General features: G+C 34.7%; 1 protein-coding gene across 3 annotated transcripts; it reads left to right on the top strand.

Annotated features, from left to right (window-relative positions):
* The first annotated feature begins 12 nt into the window (after positions 1 to 12).
* On the top strand, positions 13 to 27,790 carry LOC128214800 (stromal membrane-associated protein 1-like). Of its 3 annotated transcripts, XM_052921458.1 has the most exons (13): positions 13 to 185; positions 3,859 to 3,992; positions 5,348 to 5,433; positions 6,448 to 6,538; positions 10,902 to 10,970; positions 12,992 to 13,160; positions 13,638 to 13,679; positions 15,015 to 15,136; positions 15,544 to 15,685; positions 16,105 to 16,221; positions 21,077 to 21,192; positions 21,533 to 21,754; positions 23,374 to 27,790. In XM_052921458.1, exons 1-13 carry the CDS (start codon positions 68 to 70, stop codon positions 23,488 to 23,490), a joined length of 1,545 nt encoding a protein of 514 aa, XP_052777418.1. In that variant the 5' UTR covers positions 13 to 67; the 3' UTR covers positions 23,491 to 27,790. The 3 variants fall into 3 exon arrangements, with proteins under 3 accessions (XP_052777418.1, XP_052777419.1, XP_052777420.1); XM_052921459.1 differs by lacking the exon at positions 13,638 to 13,679; XM_052921460.1 differs by lacking the exon at positions 16,105 to 16,221.
* The last annotated feature ends 136 nt before the right edge of the window (positions 27,791 to 27,926 follow it).

Here is a 27,926-nt window from a genome sequence, read left to right as displayed (position 1 = left end):
CCGGTGATTCGGTTCCTTGTCATCGCTGAAAAAAGAGGAGTTGACAATTTTTGACACATACATAACAATGACAACCAGAACCGAAAAAGAACGTCAAAAGGCACTACAAGAAAAGTTCCAGGCCATACTATCAAGTCTACTTAAAGATGATGACAACAAATATTGTGTTGATTGTGATGCGAAAGGTTTATTTTAAATTTCATTTGTTTGTTGTATTCGATCTGTCAAACATAAAAAAATCTTTAAAATGTACAGGAAATAGCTACAATAATGAGCAATAAGGGATACTTTTTTATTATTTTGACATTTCTTAGGTACAGTATCCCTGTAACACTACAACACTCTACCATTTAACTCTGGGTGAAAGAATATATAGTAATATTATGCATCGATGTTGAATAAAAATGACAAAATTGTTCAATATATACTCGACAGTGATCCAAACTGGATTGAATAAGTCATTAGAGTCGTTATTTCACATAAATATATTCTAGGTCACGCAGACAGTTTTATACATGAACACAACCTGTCAAATTTGTCCCAGATTTACAGATATTGGGATACTTGATAAACAATCGACACATTGTTTTATGATATCTGAACATTTTTTAGCAAAATGGCATATATAAATAAGTGTTTAATAGAAGGCAATAATATTTTTGTAGAAATTTGAATTTATAACGGAGATAATTTTAAAATAGTGGCCGCGTTGATTCTCTGCGCAAGGACCGTTCACTACTTTTATCTGGGATGGTGGATGTCACGAGCAGGTTTCCGCCAGCCCTTTATTGCTTGTCGGGCCCAACGTGCCTTCCACTGGCAAGGCTAATTACCGACACACGTTAATTATGCCGACATGCTTTAATCCGCGTAGCGACAATCCTTATCAAAACAATCATCAGTTTTGACAATACACATTTTTGTTGCGGTTGCAATGGTTGACTGACAGCCAGAAGGTGTGTCGGGACTATTAGGGTATTTGTATCAGCTATTCAGGATCGACGACAGCATGAAGGCATGTCGGTGAGGTTCAACAGTGCAATTAACCAAACTCCTCCTATTTTTTATCAAAATGGGAATGTGTGAAAAACACCACTGTCGTAATTGCGACCTTCATCCCTATAGTCATCTATGAACGCAAAGTAAACAATAAGTGTTAATTAATTTCGGTAACATAAATCATGTGTCGTTTTATTTTGTTTCTTAATCCTGAGTCCGTTTGTTACTTGAGATGGTACTGGGCAGTTGCCTAATTCCGGATCAATTTTGAAGTTTTCTTAAAATATTGTCATAATTACTGAACATAAGTGCATGAAATTTTAATAGAGAAATCTTGGGTACTAGATCAACCAAAATGGAAAAAGAATAAAAGATAAAACAATTAATTATGATATAATATTCAGTACGAAATAAGGGCATAAACGACGTCCAAAAACCTGCATTCAGTGCCTAAATATTCGGATTTTTTCAAAGAAACATTATTAAGTCAAAACAAATATTTAAATGCTACTTAAATAAACATCATGTATTAAATGTTTAACCTGTATATAAATTTTATACTTCTAAAGTATTTGTATGTGTATTTTCGGCGTATCCGAACTACTAATTTGTTCGAATTTGCATAATTTTGAAAGTACGAATCTGCTTCATTTTTGCTTCATTTTCATATCAAATGCTGCACAACACAAAACAATGACATCTATCTGATTTTGAGTCCAGGGACTCCTTGATCCTGAAACCAAATAATTGCACATCAAACTAATATCTAAAAGGTTTGTTATTTGGCATTGACTGGTATTCCATTTGTTATGAAAACTTACGTCCTTCCTAAACATTTTTTTTCAACCTGTCAGCCTGTGTTGAAGTAAAATATTATTTGAAATCAGCAGACTTCCCTTCAAATTTATGACTGATTTAAATCTGACTGTTGGGCTTAATTGAAGATACCCATACACCATTTATAACGGCTGCGACATCCCTAATTAGGCCTTTTCTGGCACTCAGTACGATATAAGACTTCACAGTTGGAACACAGGCTGCAAGTAACATGTTTTCTGACATATCTTGTGGCAAGATAAAGAATGTCGGAATACCGGGCCACGGACATTACAGACCATGGACATGAGGACCAGACATAACGGACAGTTGCTAGCATTGGCTTCTCATTGCTGGGCACTTTTTCTTCTTTCCACAGAGAAAGCACACTGGAGCAAATTTCACTGACACACCTGCAGTACAAAAATATTATTTATAAACTTTAGTTTGCACCAATACTCAATTATTTTTAAATGGAATAAGGAAATGTAAATAATGAAAATGAATTTATAATATATTCAGCAATGCATTTTTGAAGTTATTTTTTCTGCAGATATAGCAAAATTTAACTAAACCAAGATTTTAATTACTAGAATAGAAGGTGGTCTCCATATATGTTGTTAACTATTTATGCCTTCTCAAACAAACACAGTGTCATCACTCATGGCATGGGCTTTGGTCTGGGAATAGGGTAGCTCCACAGAATTAGGTTAATTTTTTTTCAACACCAACCAGCATCTTGAGTAGTTCATGTTGAGATGGTGCTGACAGTAAACAACACGCCTTTTCCCATATTTAGAACTGAGAGTGAAGCTTTCGACCTGGGCTACAAATTAAAGAACAGATTTATACATAGAATTTATTAATAAGTGCCACTTAATTGCCACAAGACTAAAAGTTAAAGTGAGGTAATCACACTATAAAAACATTAAGGTCATTTACAGGTGTTGTCAGTCTATACAGGGTCTACCTGGGCTTCACGACCAGCACATTCCTCCGCTTCACTTAACTCGAATCAAATCACGACAGTGACTGTAGCTAGCAGACAACGGGTTCAAACCAGGACCATTGAATTGCTATACTAACATTTTACCAACAACGCAAACTGGGTCGGCTTAGAACTGGTATAACAGTAATTTAAATATACAAATATAGCCCAGGCTATGCATTGGATTCACAATCTGCAGATTGCTTTTTTCCATCTTGGTCATTTTTAGCTCGACTATTCGCCCCAGCGTCGGCGTCCGGTTAAAGTATTAGGGCAAGTTGGGATTTTCACTTAAAACTCCAATACCATTCATTCAATTGACTTAATACTTCACACAGATGTTCAGAGCCATCACATAATGAGGTTAGATAACTCCATATTATTCTTAACACAGATTATGGCCCCTGATTGACTTAGGAACTTAGGTTAAAGTTTTAGGGCAGGTTGGGATATTGTTTAATAACTTCTATACCCTTCATTCAATTGACTTAATACTTCACACAATTGTTCAGGACCATCACCCAAAGAGGTTACTTAACTCCATATCCTTAATACAAGTTATGGCCCCTGATTGACTTAGGTTAAAGTTTAAGGCAAGTAAAAGTTAAGGGCAAGTTGGGATTTTAATAAAAAAAACTATACCGTTCATTAAATGCACTTAATAAAATTCAAAATTATTTACGACCATCTTACAACAAGAAACATAACTCCGTTTTAAGCCTAAATACAAATTATGGCCCTTGAATTTTTTATTTATTTTACTTTCCTTTGAAAGGCATATTTGTATATTCTTAACCACATTTTCATAATGGGAAATCAAGTTATTTGAATGACTTGCGTCATTGTTTGGGCGGGCTGGTGGGAGGGCAGCATCAAAGTCACCTTATGTATCGAATAATTTTAGTTAGGTTTGACATAAAGAGACCAAACTTTGTATTATTACATCGTTATTGTATTCTAAGTCAAAGCAGAGTAGTCGAGCGCGCTGTCTTACGACGGCTCTTGTTACATGTATTCTCTATGTAAATTTAAGCTGTATGTTCTTTTACTTCCAGGTCCAAGATGGGCCTCATGGAACCTTGGGATATTTTTATGTATCCGCTGTGCCGGAATCCACAGAAACTTGGGAGTTCACATTTCAAAGGTTAAATCTGTCAACCTAGACACATGGGGTCCAGAACAGATTGCTGTAAGTTGCCAGAAAAGTTGGTTCTTGTGAAATAAAGTTGTATATTAAGTTTAAGACAAAGTTGTTTAAACTCAACATATTTTGTATATATTCCTATTAGTGATTGAAACAGTATTACAGGTTTGACACTTAGTTTAAACTTTATATTTTTACAACACTTCTAAAGAAAGTTATATTAACTTATACTTAGTTACTCTCATTGACACAATGTTGCGCGAGAGTGTGGTCTTGGGGAAACCGAAGAACTCAGAGAAAACCCACTTGTCTGGCTTAGTGACCACCAACCAAACTCATGTGTGCCCAGACCCGGAATCGAACCTGGGGCGCCTTGGTGAGAAGCAAATGGGCTAATCACTGCGCTAACCAGACCGCCAGTTTGACACTTAATGGAGTCTCCTTAATAAATTTATGCCTGGACTCACAGATTCATTAGGTTGGCAGTCTGTTAGACTCCTAGTTCATGTCAAGGAAGACAATGTCAGTTGCTTTAATCTGCATTCAGACTTAAAACTTAATAAGTTTTGATTTTTAACAAGAATTTTTAAAGTTTAACTTGCTGTTTCTTTGACATTGACTGATTGAGTTAAATCAGAAAACACTGGTCTGTACTTCTTGATTTTGACTCAGACTCCTTACAATTGTAAGTAGGTATCAAGCAGACTATTCGGAGAATAAGGAAGCTTTACTTCTCGCCCCGGCATAGGCGTATGGTTTAAGGCAAGTTGTCATTTTCACTTATATGTCCAATACCCTTTATTCAATTCAATCAATACTTCACACAGTTGTTCAGAACCATCACACGATGACTGAGGTTACTCCATAACCTAAATACAAATTATGGCCTCTAAATCCTTACGGTAATTCAATTGACTTCATACTTTGCACACTTATTGACCATCTGACAATTAGGTAACATAACTCCATATTAACCCTAACTACAAATTATGGCCCTTGAATGACTGCTTTTTACTCTTTTTTATTGCTTTTGAAACACACATTTTTATATTTTGACCGGGTTTTTATTAAGTGAAACCTGGTTATCTGAATGATGTGTGTCGTTGTTTGGTAAGGTCGACAGGGGGCGGCGTCAAACTCACCTATATAGTAGGTGTATAGCCAAACCTGCTGTGCTAAGACAGCTCTTGTTTTGCATAGAATAAATTTAGTACATGTTAGCTTTTGTACTGTTATGTTGTCATCTTTCTTTGGTTATTGATAATTTGATAATCTGAATATTTGATAAGAATTCAGCAATATATGACAAATATCTACCCTATTATATTACCATAATTGTGTGATGGTTATTATTTCAATTACAATGACTGAATGATTAATGTGCAGCATTGTTGTGACAGATGATGATGGAGGTGGGGAACAGCCGTGCCCGGGCAGCATACGAGGCTAACCTTCCTGACAATTATAGGAGGCCCCAAGCTAATGGGTTTGTTTTACATTTAGCCATTAATTTTCAAATAGGTATTGGCTCAATTATGACGAAAGCTCATAAAGCAAAAATGGCCCCAATTTCTTAAAGGAATAAAGCTATCTTAAGTAGCTTATAACGGGCTATAGGTAAAGACATTCTTTTGGTATTGATATTAATTGTTACTTCCTTGAAAGAGTTTTAAACATTTAAAGCAATATCTATTTGAGTTAGTTTCTATGAAGCATTTTAGGACCCCCTTCACATGGAGGGTGGGCATAGATTTGCCCTTGTTAAACCAGTTATTTAGATCGATGAATTCAGATCAAAAAGCACCCTTAAGACTTATGATTATTCAAGAAATTTTGGCATGTTGTCAATTTTAGAGGCCATGAGAAAGTGCCCTTCTTCCTCTTATTTTTTCTATGTACGAAATCTGTTTGTTAATTACTTGTTGCAAAAGTGAAAGGGGTATAGGTGTCCATCTCTGAGGTTGTGGGTTTGATCCCCACTAGGGGTTCTTTTTTAACCTCTCAAAAATAAAACAGTAATGGTTTCCAGCTAGGAAGTGGAATGGGGAGTGATTTATATCATCTTTTACAATCATGCTAAAATAAAAAATATAACTTTTCTGATATGGAAAACTTTATTGAGACCCTAAAATGGGAAAAAATATGTTCAGAATTAAAAAATGTGAAATTTAAAGTACCCTGCTTGAATGTAAATATTGCTATAAATACTTGACACTTGTGAAAAATTGTTATCCATTTTCATTGCCAATCACATAACTACCAGAATGATAGAAATCAAGTTCCCTGTAATGATTGTTTTAACTGTATTTGTTTAAGTTTAAAATTTGAACTGCACCCTTGATGTGAAGTTTGTTTTACACTGGTGGACATTTGTTATGCATGTTCATTGCTAATCACCCGAAAGATCGCAATCAAGCCCCCAGTCATGATTGTTGTAACCATCTTTGTTTTAGTTTAAGATTCGTAAAAATCAATCTTTTTATAGTTTTTTCTGTTCCAGGCCACTGGAGAACTTTATACGAGCCAAGTATGAGCACAAGAAATACCTAGCCAAGGAATGGGTCACACCAAAACCTTCTATACCTAAAGAGGTAAATTCCAGATCTGTTCGCCAGTTCAATTTTATTTATTCCGAGACACATCATGAATTGCATTGCACGTTGCAAAATGGCAATCTCAACCATATGCTTTCTGCACAAAACCACTCATGCCTTAATAACCTTCGTCGTATGCAACCCATGTTTTAAACTAAAAGTTTAAAGCATGATTTCTAACCACTGTTATGTGTACTATCACTTTCTGAACTTCCAACATATATCTATAGAAAAAGCATTTACAATAATAATTAATAAATGTATCTAGTATCTTTTAAATATGCGACATGTTTTTCTTGTAGCTTCAGTTCCAGGTGAGGAATTTTGTCATTCATCATTTAGTTTGCTGCCAATTTAGTAGATAGAAAATTTAAACATTGCCCTTAACAGTTTTCAAGTGACTGACTAATACCATTTCTACCTGTTTTTTTACTTTTATATTAGAGTTCAGTGTTATACCCAAAGATAGATATATATCTTGGGGCTATATAGGAATTATGTCTGTCATGTCCTATAGCACCACATCATGTCACAAGAAATGGTGTTAGAGAAAAGCCGTAAAAGTATTGCTCCTATACTCAAAAACTTCACCAAGAAGAGTTGGCCAGCATGGGCAGTTCTGTACCCAGGATATTTTTTTGACATTTTGCTTGGTCTTACAAGAGATATGGCCATTAACATGGTAAAAACCAGTCTGAAAAATCACCTGTGATACAAAAGTATTGCTCTTACACTCATGAAACTTCATAGGAATGCTGGTTAGCATGGGCTGTTGTGCACCTGCAATTTGTTCAGCATTTCACTCAGTCTTATATGAGTAATTAGGGCTTCCAATAAAGAATTTGAAACTGGAAGTATAAACTTCCTGTCCATCAATATTGGATTCTTTTCACTGAAATGTGGAAGTTTAAGTTTCCCAAATACAATATTGTTTTCGACAAATATGTTAAAGATCAAATACTTTGCAACCATAACTTGCCAAATTCACAGATGTATATTATAATAATTTATTTAACTTCAAGACTCATAAAAATTGCGACCATTTAAAAGTAATATTGACAAACAGGTTTTGATATTTTGAACTATCAAGCTTTCAATATGGAAGTTTTCTTCAAAATTATGGAAGTTTTTGTACTTCCAAGGAATCAATTTTGAAAGTTTTAACCAATTTCTAGGAAGTAATTTAATTCCAAACTTTCTTTAAAGGAAGCCCTGGGTTATGGCTCTTGATTAAGTAAAAATGGTATGAAAAATCTTTTTACATGTAGCTCCAAACATTTGCACATACACTCATGATACTTGATGATGAATGTTCTTCAGCATCAGTTTTTGCGCACCTGCAATTTGTTTGACATTTCACAAGGTCTTATAAAATTTTTAGGCCTTCTGCATATCAAAGCAATTCCGAAAAATCTTATATAGCAAGTAACACATGCTCCTGGCGTTAATTTCACGACATAAAATATAAAGGGGCTAGACACCAGATGGTCCTGAAATTTTCAAATACATTATTTCCACAAAACAAGCTTAGAATTGTCTATACAAGCTAGTATGACAATTAGTATGACATAATTTTGCATAATTATGCCCCCCTTCAATGAAGAGGGGTATATTGCTTTGCACATGTCAGTCGGTAGGTTGGTCCATCGGTAGACCAAAGCTTGTCCAAGTGATAACAATTCCTGGACGTATGGTCATTAAACTTCACATAAAGATAGGACTTGACCAGTAGATGACCCCTATTGAATTTCGGGGCCATTAGGTCAAAGGTCAAGGTCACAGTGACCTTAAATGGTTAAAGGATTTTAAAGCTTGTCCGGGTGATTTATCAACCATGCCTAGCCCTATGGTCATCAAACTTGACATGGAGGCTGGGCCTGACCAGTAGATGACCCCTATTGATTTTAGGGGTCATCAGGTCAAAGGTCAAGGTCATAGTGACCTTGAATGATAGGAGGTTGTCTGATTGGTAATTTGACAATGCCTGCACCTATGTCCCTCAATCTTGACCTGGAGATTGAGTCTGACCAGTAGATGCCCCACTATTGATTTTGGGGATCATCGGGCCAAAGATCAAGGTCACATTGACCTTGAATGATAAAAAGTTGTCCATTGATAGCTCAACAGTGCCTGCACCCATGGCCCTCCAATTTGGCTTGGAGGTTCGCCCTGACTAGAATAAGACCCCTATTGATTTTGGGGGTCATCTGGCCAAAGGTCAAGGTCACATTGATCTTGAATGATAGATGGTTGTCCGAGTGATAACTCAAAAATGCCTGCACCCATGGCCCTCAAACTTGACTTGGAGGTTGGGTCAGACCAGTAAATGACCCTTTTATTTTGGGGTCATGAGGTCAAAGGTCAAGGTCACAGTTACTTTGAAGCCAACTCCACATTTCCTGGACTTATGGTCAGCAAACTTGACATAAAGGTTGGGCCTGACCTGTAGATGACCCATGTTGATTTTGGGTTTCATCGGGTCAAAGGTCAAGGTCACAGAGACCTTGAATGCGAAATTGTTCTTAAAGTGATAACTCAACAATGCTTGCACCCATGGCCCTCAAACTTGACTTGGGGATTGGGCCTGGCCTGTAGATGACCCCTTTTGATTTTAAGGTCCATGCATATTTCATTCAATTGTCCAAATAATCCTGACAACATGGCGCTCAGGGGGGGGGGGGGGGGGGGCATAATGTTTGACAAACCTCTCTTGTTAAAATGATGTTTTGTCACTGTCTCAGCTGAGTTTTTAATAGAGCATAATGTGTTCTGATTTATAGTGACTGTGTATAATGAGCATGTGAAAGACACATGATGAATACAGATACATATATCAATGTCATTTTTAAAATCAACTGGGAATTACATGGTAGACGAACCCAGTACATTTTAAAATGGAAAAATAGGCTAAAATAGCGATAGATGACATGTGTCAAAAGTAGTGATGTTCCGATGATCGATTATAATCGAAAATCGATTGGTTGAGCCTGAAATCGGCGACACTCGATTGTATTTGGTTATAATCGATCATCGAAAAAAAATGAAAAAAAATGTAAGTAAGGGTTCAGAGGGTATCTTTAACAAAATGGCAGATGAAAGCCACAATGAGCAAGTAAAAATGAACTATTTTTTATATAACACTTAATTACTTCAATCATAGTCATAACGTATATGCATATAATGATTAAGAGTTTAATAATGTGCATGAATAAAACTTCACTTTAGGTTTTATCTAGTATTTTAAAAAAAAGGTTGTACTATCGATAATCGGTTACTTGAGTGAAACCGATTATCGATTGTAAAATTGGAACCGATTCCTAACACTAGTCATAAGCGATGTGATACATCAGTGAGATTCAAGGAGTTGCACACAACAATATCAATTTCTATGTAAAATTTTAGCAATTTTTGTTTCTCTTGCAATTGTATCATCTGGTGCCTAGTCTGCTTTAACCATTCCCATGTCCAAACGGTATCTTGGAGGTATATATCACGTTTGTGCAAGCAAACGGCCTTGATAAATTTAAATTTATTATTATTGAATGTTACCAGTATTTTAAAGCTACATGTTAATAAGTTTTTTTTATTTCAAAAGAGCATATCACTTTGTTGCTTGCCCAGCATATTTTTGTTGTTTTAAAGTTTGGTGACAGTTTGTTCCAAGAAAAGGGTTTTCACTGGAGGAAGTAAATGTTATATTGTCACAGTTTTTTTTTAATTTAGTTAGAAAGATGTAAATGTTTGCAGACATGGTGCATTTTCTTATTGTCTGGATGCAACATATGGTGTTGGAAAATGCATGCAAACAAATAACAGTACTTTTTCATTGACCTTTTGGTAGTTTGAGTCTGTAACAATGGTGATTTTTTGGGGTGAGGAGGTGGGGGGGGGGTACAGAATAAGTTAAATTGATATAAAAATTATGCATCATCATAAAAATAAAATTAACATATTGTATATATCACCAGAATAACGTCCTGTAAGAGAGCAAAACTCTGTCGCATGCCAATTATATTTGTGTATAGAACATTATACACAATGTGGTATTACTTGTAAATAATTTTACAGTTTTAAGCTTTAGTTATAACTATAACATTGTCATTTAATACTCCTAATCACTATTCTTTTAACAACAGTCACAGAAAAATAATCTGTTTCCTTCTAATACATGCTTGTAGCTCTTCTATCATTCTACAACAACAACAAAATCATTTATAGTGTACTGACATCTCTTTTATCTTCACTGAAAGATCAATTTCTAATCATTCTAATTTCAATTTATCATGTTGCGATAGAGGAGGAAATAATAAAGAGGAGGAATTAATAACAATTTGTTTTATAATCAGTTATTGTGTTTCAGCTACTTGAAGACGATAGAGACAAGAAAAAGTCAAAGCTGAAATCAAATGCCACTTTGTCTCTTAGCGCTGTAAGTATATACAGTGTATAGTGAATCCTAAAAAGATATACAAGTTCTCGCAACATTGTAACAATACGCTAATTAAAACAGGTGCCCATGTCAAAGATAAATTTTGTCTGTCTTCACATAAAAGAGATGCATCTACATCAAAGATATAAATAAGCAAGCCATTGAACTTCAAGAAGATTCATAAAAAAATAGCTGACCTTGACAACTTACCATGGAAATCGTCCAGATTGTGCATTCTTCAGAATGCAAAATCATAGTTGAAGGATACCAAAGTGTCTCCTATATATGGGTGGTTTTCAAAATAATGAGGCAAAAGTGTGACATAGGGGTAGAAAATTCAAACCCAGTTTTCATGATTGTCACATATTTTACATGAAAGTAAATACTTCAAATTACACAGAAACAACTTTGGGAAAGTATCAGGAAATACAAATAAAAAAATATTTTGACCTTAAATCCAAATATTGCGAACATTTCTTACAATATGGGTGATTTATAAAAATGTCTTATGATAAGAACCTTGCATAAATCATATGCTTTTTCTAAATTATATATAATAATTGGTACCTGTGTGTAGTCATGTGCATAATAACTCAGTTATAAATAGTGCCTAAATGGAATGGTAGTGTTCTCAGTGTAAATTCTTTTTTAAATGAATGGGGGTCCGTCATATGACATTAAAAGTTAATACATATTTTTTTATTTGAAGTATGTTTTTTAAAATGAGAAAGGGTTCAGTTACATAAAAAACAATACCAAAATACTATATCATTCAGTTTCAAAAAATAAAACATATTTGAATAAAGGTCTTCATGTAAAATGTCACATTTTTTTTAGTGCACAGGGGACAAATTTAGCAACATATTCTTACACAACTTTTTTGCTGATTGAGCCATCCATTTGAAACTCAACAATTTTCTTAACAACATTGATTGGCCCATAATGTGCCTGAAAACACTTTCCAAAAGTGAAAGGAATAAAAGTTAGGAGAGATAAAAGAAAAAGCCTCATTATTTTGAAAAGCACCCATATGTAAGGAAGATTTCTTATGTAAAAAGTAGCCTCGTTAAAATTAATCAGTTAAATATTTTACTTAACAAAAAATATTCAAGATTTGACGCTCAACGCACGACACTGTCATTAAGGTAATAGAGCACAGTTGATCTGTTTGGTACATTTTATAAATTAACATCGTAAATATGAAAATTTACAACAATTGACAATTGATTATTTCTTGAAGTAAAAGAACTTTACATGTATATGAAACAAAACCTAGTATATGTAAGACAAATATTGAATCAGTGACTTGTACTCAGGTTTCCAAGCTACTTTTTTCTATATCTGGGAAAAGCCCAACTATCCCTACTTTTGGGGAACAGGAATGATAAAGCTCAGGATTAATCCTGAAATCAGGATTGAGAACTTCATGTTTCAGACTCTCCGTCATTTGTAAAGTTTTTGTTGTGGATTGAAAGAAGAAGAAAGTAGAAGCAGTTTCTTGAAATTGAATGACTTTCAAATCAATTCCGATGTAAGACATTAATCCCCTTTTGGCCCTGAATCCCCCTACTCAAACTTAAATATCAGGATTGGGATTTCAGTCTGTTATCAGCAATGGTGGAAAGAGTTCAAAAGTAGTATTGTGGTCTAAAACACCCATCAGAATAACCAAAAATGCAGAAAAGGAATCTCTGGATTTTCAATATTTTCTGGGAGGGTTGTAGCATGCCCCCAGAATACCCTAGCTGGCTACTTACTTTTCATTTAGCCTTAGGGAAACATTGCAGACATGTAAATCAAAATTGGTGAAAAGGTTTAGTAGTTATTCATTTTCTTTAAGAGGTCAGTAAAGAGCTCTACTATACATCTTTTTCGCCCTTAAAATCCTTCATATTAATTGTAATGTTATGAAGAATATCAAAACTTCTCATAGGTAGAAAGTAACCTTCAATATATTATCAATATTCTTTGAAAATTTTCAATGATGTTTCAATTTATAAAACCCCAAGCTTCACATCCAGGGTCCAGTTCACAAATCCGCAACAGCCCCAGGTTCTCTAACTGAGGTTGGATCCACTGCCCCTGCAACAACTAGAACAACCAGCAGGGCAAAGCCAATTGCTGAGACCATACAGGCTCCTGTAGCACCGGCCCAGACCAGTCATAGCACAACTGACCTCATTGGTTTAGGTAGGTCATGTGATTTTTTAAAATTGTTTTTGTGCCATATTGGTTTCTTAACATTAATTTTGAATTAGAAGTTGTAGAAAACTTGTGTTTTGATTTTGTTGTTGTAGTATGGATAATGCTTATACTTAATTTGTAAATCTATATTTGCAAGATGTTTTTGAAACAGTGGAAGCTTGACTGCTAATAGGGTAAAACCTTGTCAAATTGAATTATATGTTTTTATATGTTTAAAAAAAAAGTGTAATCAAATGAAGATATTTTAATATTTCATCTATATTATGTCAATATCCAGTTACTTGATATATTTCAAATGTACCCGCTAATCTTATTCTTACATGCTATGTAATGGTAAATTGCACCCTTATATCAAAAAGAAAACTGTAATGAAAACTTGCACCATTTTATCAGTGGTTAAAATATAGATATTACTCCAAGTTCTCTTTGCTCCAAACTAACATGTTTTAGACTAATTTAAAGACTTTCAGCATCACCCAACATCTGTACCCAGTTCAACTCCAGGTAAGCTTCTGGCTTGGGAATACCATGCCTGGTGAATGGTTATGATGTATATATATACTAACTCAGTCTGGTGGATCCTGTGTATTTATACATGTTTTGTTGTATGACAGTTGGGCCAAACCAAGGAAATATAGGTCTTATAGTGGGTTTAGCTCGACTGTTGAAGTATTCAAGGAATATGGAAAGCTAAACTACTCAGTACTCGCTCTAGTGTTGGCATCAAAAATATTGGCTAAGTTGTTGCACATTTAAGTCAATATATCAGCAAATACATCATGTATTGCATTGCAACTTCAGACATGCGTTCCTAACTATCCAGCCTACTTAATTAATCAAGTAAGGTAACTCTGTTTTGTTTTACATATCATGTAAATTATGGTCCTTTATCATTTGAAATTCTGGTTACGGTTTTGCATTTAAGCGTGCATAAGTCAATATCTCAGCAAAGACTTAATGTATTGCATATACAAGGGCTGCCTACCTTATAACCTACTTAAATAATCAATTCAGAGTATCTTGCATGTAATGCAAGTGACTGCCTTTTATAATTTAAGTAAGGAATTCTGGCTAAAAGCAGTGAACTAGTCGAGCGCACTGTCTCTGTGACAGCTCTTGCTTTCAATTTGCTGCATCTTGAGTTTCTTTTATATTTTCTGCTGAAATAAAGCATCCATTTTGTTTTTAACACCAAACTATTACATGATTGTGTCAAATTTACAATAAGACCTATGTTTACTTGTTTGTGGTTCATCAATTGTTAATTGCATGGTAAAATTGAATGCCTTGGTTTTATTGTTTGTTGCCAGTGTCTTCTTTTTGGACTGAGGGAAACGTGCTAGATTATTGACTTTTCTGGATCAATGGGCGCACTCAAAAAAAAATATATATCATTTTATGTGTAATGCATTAACAGCATTTTGATGGTTAAAATTTGAATTCTTATTATGTTTATTTACCATGGAGATTATAAATCCTTAATTATATGCAAATAACATAAAGCTTGGTTAATACCGGTATATACATTAGCTGAGGCCACAATTGATAACTAGTTGGTAAGCATTACCTAACTCACATTTTGAGGGGTGTGTAGATACCAGAGATGCTTAAAAACACTTGGGTTATAGGTACTTTTGTGAGTCGTTCGGGTAATGTCAAACAAACTGTTCATTAATTTGGCCTAATTGAGCATTCCAAAATTGTTGGCTTCAATTTCATTTCTGAATATCAGTTCCTTTCATTATTTCCATTGTATCAACATTATGGCACTTCTGCAGTTACCAACTTCCCATTGTCATGTGAATCTCAATCTTACGAGAATATGTTCGTATGTTTCAGATGCACCATCAGCACCAACAAGTACCCCAGGGGGTGGGGCCAATAGCCTCCTGGATGATTTCATGGGGGCTGGCATCTCAACATCAACCCCATCTAGTCAGCCACAACAAACATCCACTCAGGTATGTTCATTTATGTTGGTAGGATAGTTTCACACCTCGAAACTACGTATACTGAAGGGGCCTGGATGATTTCATGGGGGCTGGCATCTCAACATCAACGCCATCTAGTTGGCCACAACAAATAACCACTCAGGTATGACATATTCAAAGCACTGCCTTCACCCACTGCCATAGGTTGAAGAATATGGTTAACTTTTGATGGTAGTGTTATGTTTGTCCAACGAATTCAAAACTGTCACTCACCAGCATTATTACTGTCAACTAAATAAGCTCCAAATCTTTACCTCAACGTAACTTTTTGTATTATTTAAGGGGACTAGTGTTAATGTATGTGAAGATTTGTATGCTTTAAATCAAATTAAAGCAGTTGAAACGCAAAACATATTTTTCCTATATATTTTGTTCAGAATGGCTTAGAGGCTAACCTTTTTGGAGATACAGGAAGTAGTGCGGACACCCAGGGGGCCCCGAAAGCAAACACAAAGGACTCCATTATGGCTCTCTTCGGGGGCCAACAGCAGTCACAACAGACTCAGTTTGGAGTCCCAGGTAAAATAAATCCTTTTAAAAGTGTACCTTGATGTGTACCTTGAAGTGTAGTGATTTTATATGTAGCAACCTTTTAAACTAATCTGTGTTTTCGAAGAGAATGGTGGAGGTATTATCATAGCCTCAGTGTCATTGTCGTCGTTAGCAGCAGTATTGGCAGCTTGCAAAAACTTTAACTTTGGTCGTAGATGAACATGTATTTAAATATTCAGATATAACTTTGCACTCATATTGCCAGTGACGATATATGCACACGATTGGCAAAGCCAATAACTTTGGCTATAATAATGGAGGCATGTCGCCTTTTCAACTCGAATTAAACGTGCGCTGATCAATATCCATAATCTTTTAAATCACTAACCGTGTTTATTTTTGTGTGAAATCATAGTTTTCAAAGCTTAGCTAATGACCAATTTCAGTGAGTAATACAAATGTAGCTTCTTCAATATTTGATGGAGTGGGTGGGGTAAATCTACCCCAAAGCGGCTACATACAACCATATCAGCAGCCAGCAATGTACAGTTTTGCTGATTCAGGTATTTTTATATCTGCCAGGAATGGTTTCTCTGTAACTTTTTTGTTTGTTTTTCAGTTCTTATTTGCCTGTAAATGTAGTATGATTTCAGCTGCTGGAGATATTTTTTGACTGGTGTTTTCTTGCCCATCATAGAATACAACCTACATTTTCATTGAAGCAGCTTGTCTGCCTGTATTGAGTATAATGCTTTATTGTTAATGCTTCCAATGTTAAGCAGGCTTTTCAACCTGTAGACTATAAATGAAAATGGAAGGAGGTGGAAGGATACAATACTTCAAAGCAGGGCTTCTAAAGTTTTGGAACCTCAATTGGTCCAGACCGGCGACAACCCCCCCCCCCCCCCCTCAAAAAAGAAGAAAGACCCGATTATATAGAAATGTCACACATTTTCGCGACGTGTATTGTGTCAATATTTTTTCACGATGTGGCAATTCCTTAGAGGGCTCTAGAGCCAGCATAGCCAATTAAGATAGTCATTGATACAAGCTTAATTCAAATGAGATTCTCATCGAGTTCTGCGGCGTTTCTAACAAGAACGACTGCGATCAAAGGGGGTTGTCAGAGTCTTGGCACCGTGACAACCCCTTTTGTATATGACTAGGTTAATTCATTCGGAATTTTAATGCTTTCGCGGATTAACAATGACAAATGCATTTATCTTTAAAACATTTTTTAACCAGCAATGCTCGTTATTACAATTTAAATTTAACAGTTTGGTAATCAACAAACGGATTTATCATGTAATGATCGACGACGACATAGCATATTGCCATGTGAAAATATGGACCGTCTTTAACACTTAATCAGGATAGCTGCAAGCACATAATTAACACATAGTTTGTTTAATTGTGTCTTCTGTGACCTACAAATACACGTGATTGGACCTATTGCAAGCGTCTGCTAATTAACAGATAGGCTATATCTCTTGTTCTGCGTAGCGGAAAAAGCAGCTGGTCACATTGGTCTGATGGTAACTAAGACACTATTATGACATATTGGGGGTGAATGTGTGAATGACCCATGAATGTTTGTGTATTACAATTTTTACTGACTTTTTTTTACACTTTTTGAAACTGAAATCGGTCTGGCTTGGTCAAAATCGGTCCAGACCGGCAAATTACCGGTTTTTAGAAGCCCTGCTTCAAAGTCTGTTAAAATAATTTTATTAATCTTACAATCTTTTTGCCACTCATTTCAAGAATAACTTTTAATCATATTGGGTACCCTGAAACGGTTTAAAATACAGCATTATCAAGGTCAGCCAAATATTGTGGCCAGTCAAAATATAGGTTACATTCTAAATCATTTAGAAGTTAAATCTTATTGGTTAAGATGAGTTGCTTGCTCACTGCTAGGGCTCTGCCTCTTCTTTATCAAGAAGAATTTACTTAACATCTTTTACTTAGAATGACCTATTATGATGTATTTCTTTATAAATGTTGATATCTGGATATGCTTCAACACTTGGTGCTAGTTTTAAGTTGCTGCTTTAAAGACAGATTGCAGGATATTGTTACGTTTAATTTTCAATAATTAACAAGTTTTATTAAGTGCAATATCACATATTTGGATGTAAATCAGTCGGTTTTACAACTTTTTAGTTCCTCTATAATCTACACTTAGTTGTCAGTTATGAATATAACAAAATATCACACTGCCTGTCTTGAAGCACAGTTTAATTTTCAGACTGTATTTTTAACCTGTTAAGCTGTTATTTAAATAATATATATTTGTTTCTAATATACAAAATGTACATGGTTCATGACTGGTAACTGGTGCTATAATGCATGAATATATAGTTTATGAACATGAATTCCTTTTGCGCTTTGAATCTCAACTTATGGACAGAGCACTTTCTAAATAAACAATGAGCATGCTGTCAAACACGACTTACATTATTACATTGAAAAAGAAGTTATGAGAAAATCTTTCTTTGTTTGTAACCAGTTTATCTAAAGAAAAATGATTTTTGACTAATCAGATTTAAAAAAAATACTTGATGTAATATATTCTGATTTGGGAAAATTTTGATACTTGGGATCTTCTGTTCAAATTACAGTTTATAATGCAACCATTTGTATATATCATTGTATTTCATGTGGAAATTGATGATACAGGTCATAGTTTGTATAACTCTTTGTTTACTATGAGGTTAAATTATAATATATTTTATATAATCAGCTTATAAATCTAGGGTTTTAGCTTTAGAGTTGTGGAAGGGTGCTGCAACCTGTTCTTTTATTTAAGTACCCTTCTGCTGTCATGACAACCAGCATGGGTACCCTTCTGCCATCATGAGGACCAGCATGGGTACCCTTCTGCTGTCATGACAACCAGCATGGGTACCCTTCTGCCTTCTTGAAGACCAGCATGGGTACCCTTCTGCCATCATGAGGACCAGTATGGGTACCCTTCTGCCTTCTTGAAGACCAGCATGGGTACCCTTCTGCCATCATGAGGACCAGTATGGGTACCCTTTGCCAATCATCGAATTAAATACTTAAGTCTGTCCAATATTTCTTTTGTAAAATAATAATAAATACATATAAACTTTACACCTCGTTTTACCCTGTCCCTCTTCTGGAGCACCCTGTCCTTTTAAAAACCTAGCTACAACCATATAAATCATTTGCTACATGTAAAAGCTTGACATACATTTTGCTCACAGATCTATATTTATAAGCTTATAAGCACAAATGTAAATGTATAATGATAGACATTGTGGCGTTTCGTTAATTTCTCTGACATCGATATGTTACTACTGCTTATTTAGCAGGTGGTGTAAAGAGTTAAAGGAAATATTTTTTTTATTATTTTGATTTTGCTTTCTGCACAGGTCGAGGTGTCAGACCCATAATGCGTGGTAAAATAACCTACATCTTGCCATACGCCCCGTCTTTCCTTGGGAATATCCTGACCTTGTTTTGAATGTGGTTATATATGCATGATTTGGAGCGGCTTTTGTGGATTCTAAATGAAATACATGTGTCTTTGAAATTTCTACCATATATATGCAAAAAAAATCATTTTGAATTGCCATGTGCTTTTGAAATATATTATATAATGCTAGTACATGTATTCTCCACTTACAGTCTGTTATCTGTGTGCAAAATGAGGTGATTTTGAATTTAAGAATCACGTCTTAAAAGAAATTGTAATGCCCCCACAAAGTGGCGGCATATAGGGTTGCCCTTGTCCGTACGTACGTCTGTCTGTCTGTACGTACGTACGTCCCGAAGATTAATTCCGATCTAATTCTTGAAAACCGTTTGTCCAATCCTCACCAAACTTTAAACACATGTTTGTGACCATAATATCTTGATCAAGTTCGATAGTCATGGAAATCGCTTTAGTCATTTAGGAGTTACGGCCCTTTTTTTGCCAAAAATACTTCAAAAATATATGTTTCCAATCTAATTCTTGAAAACTGTTTGTCCAATCCTCACCAAACTTTAAACACATGTTTGTGACCATAATATCTTGATCATTATTAATAATATTTTCTTAAGGCAATAGTATATTATTTCTTAAAAGTGTTGTGATGCAATACCATTCATGGTTCTCTATCTAATTACATTATTATGCAATAATCATGAAAAGAATAGTTCCCATTGATATGAGTAACTTGACATTTTCACGTATTCTTTAAAAGAAACGTGCATCTGTGAAGATTAAAATAAATATAATAAGGTTAACAATGGCAGGAAAATTGTATTAAATCAAAGTTAAATTGTTGGCGAATCCTCCTTGATCATTGATAGCATGTATATGTATTTGAAAGAAATACTAAAAATATTATTACGAGTCATGATATTCTTGAAAAATTGTAATGCAGCAACTTACTTTGTTGTTTTTTTCAGTGATTTTATTTAAGCTTAACTGAGTCTCATATGCAGTCATCAAAATTAGACTTTTGGATGAACAAGCCCAAATTCTTATACTATTGCTTGGCATCAAATTTTAGAACAAGCCCTGCTATATAAAATTCAGAATTTGAGCAAGCCCGGAAGACATTTTATCAGTGCATGCTTGTGCTAATTTCGACCACTGCAAATGTGTGACATGACTTGCAACTTCAGTATGATATTTTATGTAAGGCATACAATTATGTAGAGTCTCCAATATCAAAAAAGACAGTATGAAGCTATTTTCCTGAGAATATGATAAGAATTATTTCCTGCATATTACAGACCATATTATTAGACATGGAATTAATTGTTTCATTTTTTGTTTTTTTCTGTGTACTTAATATAGTATTTTAACCAATTGTTCACACTAATTTCCCCCTTATGCTAGTGTATTATTTGCAGCATCGTCGGCAACCATGGTACTTCATTCCGTTGAACTTCAAAAATACCGTAGACAATTTACTGATGAACTCGTGTTTTCATTAATATACATGAGGCAGAGGAGAGAACTATTCTTCCAATGAATTTGCATGTTACAATTACCCATAAATATTCTTCGATAACCCTCAGGGTTACACTAATATTTGACAGCAGTTAAGACCATTTGGCCATGGAAATTACTGAAACTACAGGGCCTGTAGTTTCAGTAATTTCCATGGCCGAATGGTCTTAACTGCTGTCAAATATTAGTGTACAGACCGAAGGACCCAGCTTCTGCCAAAATATTTGTCAATGGGAAAGCATCACATACTTTGCAAAACCAATGAAACTTGCAGAACCAATGAAACTGCCTCTTTAATTATTCATAAGTACTGGATTTTTGTAGCCAAATCGCCCTCAGTACACAACGGCGCAGAGCGTAGTTTTGTATTGGGGGTATCCGCGATGTTTTTATAGTAAAATTTGGTGTCTTTCCTCTATTAAGTCTTGCCATCTTGCTTGCAGGCGGGATGTACATGCCGCAACAAGGAATGGGCGGGTACGGCATGCAGCAACAGCCACAACAGATGTCACAGCAACAAATGCCGCAGCAAATTCCACAGCAACAAATGCAACAACAGGTAAACACACTGTTGTTTTGAGATAAGTTCACTTGACGCAATTAGCTCAGTGGTAAAGATTCCATAGGGGTTATAAGTTTTAATTAAAAAAAAACATTTATAAAGGTTGATCTTTATTATCTGTACCTAAATAATTTGCTTTTATTATAAAGTCAAATGAGTTTAACATGTTAAAAGATGATTTTGTATCATTCTATATACTGCACCTTTTAAATGTTACTGATTAAATCAAGCAATATTGTCTATCATCTATCAATGTTTAACACCAGGCATGTCATATTGCACCAGGTCACTTATCTGGGATCACAGTGGTATATATTCTGTTGCTTCGTTGTTTCAGGGCATGTATAGCAATCAGATGAATATGATGGGGGTCGGCGCCCAGGGACAGATGGGCATAGTGGGACAGCCCCAGGGTATGGGAGGAATGCCGCCGCAGAGTATGGGGGGCATGCCAGCCCAGGGTGGGGGAATGATGCAGGGTAGGGGCATGATGGGGCAGCCCCAGGGGCAAATGGGCATGTACAGCCAGCAACAGATGCAGCAGATGCAGTTTAACCAGGTTTGTAGCCAGTTAAACATATCAGCTGGAAGTTTTTCGAGGGATGAACTTTAGCCCTCCATTTCATTCAGAAAGAAAAAAAAGTAGGGAATAGTTTGTTATAAACTTATTTTTATGTTCCAAATACTTAATAGAAACATTCGTAAGCACCAAGCAAGAATTGGTGTATAATGATCACTCTGACCGTCTGTTCACCTGTCAATAGTCACATTTCATCACAGTAACATAACAAGTTACATCCCTCTGATTTAAAATTGTCCAATATATGGCCCTTCGTAAACTTGAATAACCAAAGTCAACAAATAAATTTACTGAATATTTATATCAGTATTGAGTAGGGGTGGCAACGAGTAGTAAAATTAATACTCGAGTACTCGGACGATCGTTTGATCGAGTACTTGGGTACTCGATTACTCGGAAAAATTGAATATGTGTTCGCAAAGACAAGATTGTGTATACATGTATCGTTAATGACGTATATTGTGCGTTGGTCGTATTATTGGTCATTTTCACCTTTAAAGTAAACTTTCATTACGTATTTTAACAAAAAATGATATAAAAAGGAAGCAAATGTTGTTTCAGGCTTTTAATTTGTCTTATTCGTTTCATTTTATACAAGTATGCACTGCAGAAATGAACAACAATCAGAATTACAATGAACGAAAATGAATAGCATACATAAAAATAGTGAATGAAATTCAATACGAAGTTCAGTTGTTCAGTTGTTTACTCTACAATGTTTGTTTGTTTAAAATGATAGTTTACTGTGTAATTGTTGTTTACCTCATTAATATTCTTGATTTAAAATATCAACCAATCAATTGTGATAATCATTGCAAAAATTGTTAAAATACGCCCATTAAGAAATCAATTCTCGATACTCTTTCGCTCGTTAGCGTCCATTGTTTGGTGAAAGGTCTCTGATTGGTATACAATAGAATTGTGTAGGTGAAAGTACCGCTATCAAAACTTTGCTAATTGACATCAGTGCTAATTTGAAATAGGGGTCCTTTATTGACAGTTTGCAACTATCACAACAACTGTCAACTAATTGATTAAGGTTAATTGTGTACACAGCGGGGATTAGAGAGACCGTTAATTGTCCTCTTGGCAACTAACCAGATCTGATATTTTGTCTGTAAATCGTGTATATGGTGATTTTTATAGATTTTTTTATTTTTTTTTCGAGTACTCGAGTAGTGATTTGGTACTCGAGTACTCGGCTTTCGATCGAGTACTCGGGTACTCGTTGCCATCCCTAGTATTGAGAAATATCACTGCCCATCCGTTCACCTCTCTTTGTGTGTTCCTCCATAACGTTCTTGTCTGAGCAATAATTTGGTTATTTTTGATAGGATTTTTGGTAATGCACCAACTGTATGTAATAGATTTATGGCAGTCTCATATTTGCTTTTTGCTTCATTTTAGCAGTAATTATAAGGTCAGAATGGCTATCACACTGACACGGCCAAATCTTTGGCATTTTTCACATATCTGTGACCACTTGTTTTGATTTCGGACTTTTTGGTCCAAAGTCTAGTTTATGTTACTCCATCTTCCATTCATCTTTCATTCTATCATTCTTTGTAATTTAATGTAAGATTGAATATCAATTTCAGATGCAGGGTCAGATGTCTGGTATGAGCCTTGGAGGTGGGGGCCAGGCCGGTATGGGATGGGGTGGGGCACAGAGCGCTGGGGGTGGTCAGACCCTTTCAACAAATCTCTGGCAGTGACAGGCCACATCAACCTGAGATTAGGCCACACCCACCTTTAGAAGGAGAAACATTCCAGCTGTTGATGATGTTTTTAAGGTGATCGTGTAATTCTCGTTCTTTTGAAACGAGACTGAATTTTTAGGAATGGAATTGTTATGTTGGCATATTTAATAATGGATGTTTATTTTTGATTTGTTTAAACATGAGTAATTTGAAATAAAACATAACACCTAGCTGAAAGGTAAAAAATATTTCAGTATTCCCAGAAAATTCTTAATTACGTTTAATAAAAAAATAAGTCTTTGTCAGAATTTTTTGTTTACTTAAGGTAAAGGTTTATTTATAATCAATCATACTTGTAATAAGGGGGTTTAAAACATACACACATAACATGCATAAAATTCATTGTACATGTTCATTTCGATACTGATAAAATAATGACTAGGGTAAAAAATGAGAAGAAAGACACTGGTACATTTCAATAACTTCAATTAAATATGTTATTCAGGACTTTAACTAAGTTAAAGTTTGTTTGATTCAAGAATTGGAAATATTTGCTTAAAACTGCTTATGTCAGTTGGCACAGTTTTGCATTTACCCCACACTTTATACAGTTATTCCCCTTAAGTAAAAAGGCTTTCCCATTGCAATCCAAGCTAATATAAACCAGCTGAAACGTTTTATGAAGTACCCTAAAAGAGATTTCTGACAGTGCTAGGGGCATTACTATCCAGAATCCTATGTTGCAAATATTTATATTAAATTGTTATACACTGGTGAAAACCTCTCTTAGGACTCTTTTTGAAATGGTCCCTAGAATTATGGTAGAAAATATCATGTATGAAATTGCTCCTAGGATCTTGATAAAGCAGCTCCCTCCATTTTGTTGACATGTATTTGATTTGTTTTATGCATTCTCATAGAGAAACAGATCATGGGACTTGAACATACAAAGTTGTCTTATTTACAACACCCATCAGACTCAGTCCTTGTACAGTGAAGTCCAATTGTCACAGGCTAAAGTAAAATAAAAAAGATACAAGTAACATGGATCAATTTGTTGTTTTTATTGTCTCTGTTGGACACTCTTGCAGGACGCATGCACATAACTAACTTACAAAACTATGAAACAATACTGTTTTGTTCTTTGGCTCTTTTTTTCCATGAATTGATATCAGAAATTTGGTTTCGTAACATTGATCATTATAACAAGGATAACACATGCCTTAGTCCGATATTTATATCGTTACATCCCAATACTGGTCAGTCTTGTACCCCCTTTAACACCTTTATCTTCAATTATAAAATTTCACAAGCAAACTATATACTGAGATTCAGAAAATTCCACATATTTCTGAGATTTTTTGGTCTCATGAAGAATTAGAACAGATGTTTAAATGCAATCTTCCGCTGTTGAAATGCTTCAAATCCAGGACTTTAATGGGGGCTTTGTCTTCTGTGACTGCACTGGACCTACTGTGGGGCTCAACCCAGCCCGTAGACAGCCTGCATATGGACTATTGCCCTCAGCATTTCTCGGCACTGATACTTGTGCAGTGTGTGTATGCAGATTATCATTTGCGCTTAAAACATCAATTGGACAACTGTTAAGTATATGGTGGGTGTTTTAACTGACTAGGGATTTGTGCAATTATTTGTTGAATTTCTCAGTTGAAATGGCTGAGCATACGGCTAAAATACATTGCCAATCTTTGTATTCATATCATAGAAAAGCTTGCTGCAGCCATTTGCAACTGGTTATTTCTTTTGATTGGTCAGAGTTTGCCAAAATGTTAATTGGTTGGTCAATACTTATCCAATAATTTCTAATAACCAATAAAAACATTTTTAAGGCAAAACATAATTTGTGGCCAACTTATTTAGATTCAATATAATTGGGTGCAGGTTGATATAAAAAAAAGTTATGATGACCATGTATTTCTGTACTGACATATTGTTACATTTGAAAGTTACTAACCTTGAACTGATTTTTACAACCAAATGTGTCATACAGATTTTAATTTAATTCACAAAGCACGTAGCATAATGAATAAATATTAACCCCTTGTATTTGTAAAACCTGTTCATATGTAATAATGGGCTGAGTGTTCAGAACTTGGATAAAGTTAACAACATTGTTAACATCATTGTTGTTAACTTTGAAATCTTTAATGTTCTGGGAGTTTTATGGATACACTCGTGATCTGCATTGTTTCGAACAAGATTGGAGACAACTATTTCAGTTGTTAACAACAATCTTGTTAATCATTTTGTTTACTTTAACAAAGATCTGAACGATCGGCCCAATGTTTGGTTGACAATGAGTTCTCATATTATTTTTGTTATGATTTTATTGTTTTTGACAATAGTGTATATTGTTCTGTTTTATTTGTTCACAGTTTTCTTTTTGCATCATCTGATATAATACCCATTGTCATTAATATGTTTCTCTTGATGTAAGCAATGCCACGGAATAGTCCAGTTTTGGGTATCAGGAACATGTCATTGACAAACTTCATTGGTTCTGTTAGTTTCAACGTTATACATTTTACATCGATTGTGAAGAAAGTCATGATAACTTATACTTAGTCACTCACAGTACGATGTTGTGCAAGAGTGTGGTCTTGTGTTGTGGGGGGAGACCGGAGTACTCTGAGAAAACCCACTTGTCCAGCTTGGTAACCGCAAACCAAACTCACATGCATCCAGGCTGGGATTGAACCTGTGTGGCTTTGGTGAGAAGCGAGTGTACTAGCCCGACCACCAAATAGTTCTGTTACATTTTGTGCCTCATGAAAACATTCAAATAATAACTTTATATTTCTTGTGATTGTTGGAAAATTGTTCTTAGTTTTGACTTTTAAAAATAAGTGTTCTCTGAAATGTTTCTGAATAAAATTAATGAATTATGCCTCTATCAGGAAATTAATTTTTCAGTCGCCATCTTTCCTGGTAGATGACACAATTCATTGGGGAAAAAATATTGATTTGTACTACCCGGTATTAAAAATTAAATGGTTCTGTTGCATTGCAATCATCTGTATTTATTTGCGAAATATGACCAATCCTATGAATGTTGATATTATTCATAAAACAATATTATTTTGTGTTTTAAAGAAATATTGGTTAGCTTATAATTGTGTTTAATAATTATTACTGTTGTTGGCTAGAAATCTGTGATCTATTTTCATAGATTTTATATTCTGTGTAAAAATGTTCATTATTGTAATGGTTAAAGATTGTTAGAATGAAGTTACAAAAATAAAGGGTATGGTCACACAACCGTCTAATTTGTGTTAGATCATACTAACAGTCTTTAAGTTTTTAGTGGTCTACATTATATTATGTAAACTACCCACCTACTGGGCCAGCCACTGTTTATATCTATGGCTTCACTTGATTAAAATCAATTACCACTGACTGCCGATTTACTGAAATAATATTTTTGGGAAAAATTCTGCCTTCCCGTAGGACAAAATACAATGTTGACCACTAAGTGTGTATTAAATGTCCCGAGTAGATTTGTAAATAAGTGCACCATTTCTGCACTACATAAACACAAGTTTATTTATGATACATATTGTACAATGTTGTGTGGATAGATTTAATGAGAAATGACAATTTACCAGTTCATTTGGTAAAAGCACACTTATAATCCTTTTACCAGCTTAGTGTTTAAGATTACATTTTGTCTACTTAATCCGCCTCTACTAAAATGAACTGATTCACCTGATTAAAATCAACATCAGCTGACTGCTGATTTACCCAAATTAATGTACAGCAGATTTGGAAAATACTACCATCTCATTGGACAAAATATAATTTTGAACACTAAATATGTAATGGGAAATTTTAAACACTAAATATGTAATAAATTTGATTAAGGTATGAAATATTACAGTATGTGACTAATACTTAAGATGTAAGAAGTTAATTATTATTAAGTTAAAATTTTAAGATGTTTTTAATAAATATATCAAATTTAGATATAGCTAGGGACTGACCAAGTTACAAAAGTCTAACAAAATTATCTATGCTGTAACAAACAAGTAAAAACAAGCATGGGATGTACAAACATTTACTCATAGTTTCATACCATTTGAATACATACATTGTTTAAGTGGGTCTAAAACACCATTAATTTTTCTCTCATAAAAAAAATGACAGAAGTTAACGTACATGTATTATTTCATCAAACATTGAATACAAGTGAGCATTAAAAATGATGTCATCGTTATGTGATGTATAGTGATATATGACAACGTTTTGCTGTTAAAACAAATGCATAAATCTGTATAAATAAATATAAGAAAATTCAGATATTGTTTACTTTTATCTTCCAACTGCATTCATAACTGCAACAGTGTTTATCCAATCTTTAAGAAACTCAGTCAAAACATTCTCAACATAATTTTAAGGACTAGTGTGAACATGGGTCACCTTGAGTCAAAACT

This window comes from Mya arenaria, chromosome 13, assembly GCF_026914265.1.
Source record: "Mya arenaria isolate MELC-2E11 chromosome 13, ASM2691426v1".
NCBI lineage: Eukaryota > Metazoa > Mollusca > Bivalvia > Myida > Myidae > Mya > Mya arenaria.
Note: the sequence above shows the minus strand (reverse complement) of the source record. Positions and strands in the feature narration are given on the sequence as shown.